This window comes from Alligator sinensis, unplaced genomic scaffold (assembly GCF_000455745.1).
Source record: "Alligator sinensis unplaced genomic scaffold, ASM45574v1 scaffold465_1, whole genome shotgun sequence".
Lineage (NCBI taxonomy): Eukaryota > Metazoa > Chordata > Crocodylia > Alligatoridae > Alligator > Alligator sinensis.
The window spans coordinates 1,691,599-1,695,547 of record NW_005841979.1 but is presented as its reverse complement, the minus strand read 5'-3'; the positions used below and the strand labels follow the sequence as shown (position 1 = coordinate 1,695,547).

At 41.7% G+C, this 3,949-nt stretch overlaps 1 protein-coding gene across 2 annotated transcripts in view; it reads left to right on the top strand.

The window, feature by feature from the left end:
* The window catches only part of NAV3 (neuron navigator 3), a 398,015-nt gene that overhangs the window by 218,999 nt on the left and 175,067 nt on the right, over window positions 1–3,949 (top strand). For both annotated transcript variants that reach the window (XM_006021115.3, XM_014518732.2), the window contains exon 9: window positions 577–692. In XM_006021115.3, the coding sequence (XP_006021177.1) occupies window positions 577–692 (116 nt within the window). The remainder of the gene's footprint in view (window positions 1–576; window positions 693–3,949) is intronic.

The window sequence follows — 3,949 nt, the reverse complement described above, 5'->3', positions numbered from 1 at the left end:
CACATATGCTGCACGCAACTGGCATACTTTGGACCATGTTTTTCTCTTAGGGACTGTCCCAAAAATGACATTCCATGTAGGCTGCATAGCATGGGGAAAAGAGCAGGGATATCATGCCTTAGACATGAATCAGAAGCCCTCCATTACCTTCACTTTGCTCACAGAGACCACTAATTACAGCCTTGACCAGCAGTCAATTACTAGTTGTTATTCCCCTCGAGTATATTAAGATGCTGGCTCAGTTTCTCTGGCTATTTCCTGCCCATGTCTTGCCCACCTCTGTAGCAGGAAAGGGATTAACAAAGAATTGGCCTGTCTTGCTCCTAGATTCCCTGACCCAAAGGCAGGTTTTTCATGAAGGGTTGTAAGGTTCTTACTCATTAGAAATAGTGTACCATTTGAGTCAGAATCTGGGACTGTGAGATCAGGCAAAATGTGACATTCCTGACATTTTCACCACAAGGATTTTGCTGAGAGATGTGTAATACAAAGAGATTCCAGGTACAGATTTAATTAACATTTGCAGTTAACTTGTGTATGACAGATATAATAATCAGTCTTCTTGGTTGATTTCAGAACACTTTCAGAAAATGACAGTACCTCTTTACCACCTGCGGAGTCCTGCACGAGTCCTACTAAAATGGATTTATCATACAGTAAGACTGCCAAACAGTGCCTAGAGGAGATATCTGGTGAGTAACATGTAGGAAAAGCCTCCATGTGGGAAATTTTATATTTCTTTGTTTCTTTCCTACTAGTAGGTTAATAATGGTTACAATTTGACCTCTATTCATTATATTAAATATGCAGGAAAAAAGTATCACACATAGTTAGCACTTCAGTGGCATTTTTTTAAATCTAAGATGACTATCTCGCTTAGGACATCCTTAGGGTCATTCTGCTGAAACTGGAGCTTTCACAGGGTAAGCTTTCAAGCTATTATTATTGTCAAGTGTTATAACGAATGCTTTAGGAGTATCTTTTAGAGGTCTGCTTCACAACATCTGACATTGCATTGCATTTGGGAGAATCAAATTCAATCTGAATGTAAGAGCTGAAACATAAATAACATCAGACTTTTTTGTTTCTTTAAATGATGTGGGATTCAGAAACGGGGAATAAATGAATAATTTCTTAACATTGCACCAGGCTTTTAGCATGTGGCTCACTTAGGTTCATTCGTTTTTTACATTGGTTCAAACCCTGACTACGTTACTAAAACAGAAATCAGTGGACATTTTTTAACACATAGGTCAAGATTCTCAACTGTTGAAAGTTGTCATTACGCCTTTGAAGTCAATCAATCTATGTCATTTTACATCAGCTAAGGATCTGGCCATAAATTTTGCTTTTGATGAATATAAAACAGTCACAATTGAATTTCTTGCTGGGATTGAACTGTACTGCTGAGTTGTGCAGGTGTAGTTTCAAAGGGCCTTTTTGCCTGAGCTATGCTTTTTTTTTTTTTTTTTTTTTACTCAGTATCATTATTTGAAGATCACTTTTATGAGAATAAAAGGTGTAATACCAGGCCATTGAAGTCCATTGGATTTAGGCTGTTTCGCTCCAAATTAAATTTAAAAAAATCAAACAAATAAAAAAAAAGTGGTTCTTCTCACACAATTGGGATATAAATTGCTTAAAGGAACCTATCTGGCATACAAGTCTGAAATTATAACTGATTGAGTTGCCCATGTTTGTGGAACTGCTTTAACGTCTGAACAGATTCATGTGGAAGTTGTCCTTGTTACAGGATAATAAGCTGGTTTTATATCATTCCTCCTAACATTCCTCCAAATTTCACATACCCAACTTTGAGATAAGTGCCTCATGCTGAGACCTGTTTAAGGGTTCCCTCTGGGTTTCAGATAGATATATTTTATCATGTAACTTCTTGAAGAGGGAAAATTTAGGTTTGATTCAGGTTTGTCTTTTCTGAAAGATTGCTTATTGGTCTTATTGTAGGCATGTGGGCCAGTGGCTTGAAGTTGCAACAAAGTAGGTTTAGGTTGGATAGCAGGAATTATTTCTTTGCTGTTAGAATATTGAGGCAGTGAAATAGACTGCCTAGGGAAGTTGTGGATTCTCCATTACTGGAGGTGTTCAAGAAGAGGCTGGACAGCCACTGGTTGGGGATGATATAGGTGTAACTATGCCTGTGTTCTGCTATGGGTATTTATCATGTTTTTGGACATTGCTGGTTGCCTCTTCCCTCCCTTTCTGCTACATGTCATGGTATTTTTAAGCTTCTCCCAGAGGTGTTGTGTGTTGGCTGCCACCAAAACTAGGGATTTAGTGTTTCTGCTGGGACTAAAGCTGGAGGTTGCTGGCTGGGAGGGTATTGCCCCTCCACTCAGGATCAGACTGATCACCATATTTGGGGTTAGGAAAGAATTTTACCCCATGGTCAGATTAGTATGGACTGTGGAGGTTTTTGTCTTCTGCTGTGGCAGGGGTGGAGCATGGCCCTCTACCTGGGATCTCTTCAGTGTATATTAAAAAACTTTTACAGAAGCAGGATATTAGCTTTTGCGGTTCCCCTGCTTTACCTTTGGCAGATTAGAGTGTTATGTCTTGTGTTGCATCAGGATTGACAGTAGATTTACAAAGAGTCTAGGAGATGGACTGTATAGGATGGTATGGATAGTGATGATGATCCTGCCTTAGGCAGGAGGTTGGAGTAAATGAAGTCTGGAGGTCCCCTCCAGCTCTACTCTATGATTTTATGATCATAATTAAAAATCAAAACATAGATGTTACAGATAGGTCAATGGATGTTGCAAGAGGTTATGCAAAGGTATGGTTAAAAAACATCACTTTAGTCCCCGCTGAAACATTCATGAAGTATAACAGGCATCCCATCCTCTTACTGTGCTGAACAAAAGGGCAGCAGAAATCAGATATGTTTCTGAACTGGTTATTCAGACTGTCGTTAGCAGCAGTGTGCTGTACTGGACAATACAGCAGCACCACGGGGAGAATTCAGTCACTGGTTTATATAAAGGGAAAAAAATGCATGTCGCTCATGACTGGCAGTTAGCAGTATAAAGAATGGACAAAATAATGCATTTGTTAAACAGCATGAGTATTGTCTATATTGTCTATATTTATGGACTGCATATCCCAATATCCATTGGGAAAAAAGTTACATGTTGGCTATTCAGAAAAGTGCTCCAGGATGGTTTAGGCCAGGAGTAAGAGGTAGATTTCCATGCCATCAAGAATAATTCTGCCTCTCAATGGGCTCTTCATTCACCAGCGGTAGCAGTTTGTAACAAGGACACATATGAGGATGTTAGCTATGCTAAAGGAGTTGGTATAAGAGACCAAGCACATCGTTGTTTTGCCTCACCCTTACTTTTGTTGTTCCTATAAGTGAATTGGTTACTCTGGTCCATGCTCAGACAGACAAGCTAGCTCCATGCTTAGTAGGGTTGTGCGAAGCTTTGGGTGCTGATTCAGTTTGGAGGAGATTTGACCTGATTCAGCAGCTAAATCTCTGAATCTAAATCGAATCAGGAGCCCAATAAAAAGGTCTGAATTGATTCAAAGCTCTCCGAATCAATTCGGAAAAGATTTGGAGAGCTTTGGAGGTTCAGGCAGTCCCTGCTCACCACCACAGGGAACTGGACCCAGACTCCATGCTGGTAAGTGGCGGGGGAGGAGGGCTGGAGGAGGGTGGAGGAGACCATGGGGGGATCCCTGCCAGGCCCCATCCCCTGCCTGCTCCCCCAGCCCCCCCGACCCCTGCCCAGTCTCCCAGCCCTCACCCATGGCTGCCTTGCTTGCCCCAGCTCCCTGCTTTTTAAAAAAACAAACAAACAAAAAAAGACCCCATTTACTGGCTGCTGTAGTGCCTTCAGGGCTTCTGGGAGCTCATGACAGAGCCCCCCCCCCATGCAGTGCAGGGCAGTGGGGGCAGCAGGGATTGCCCCCCTGCCTGGCAGGA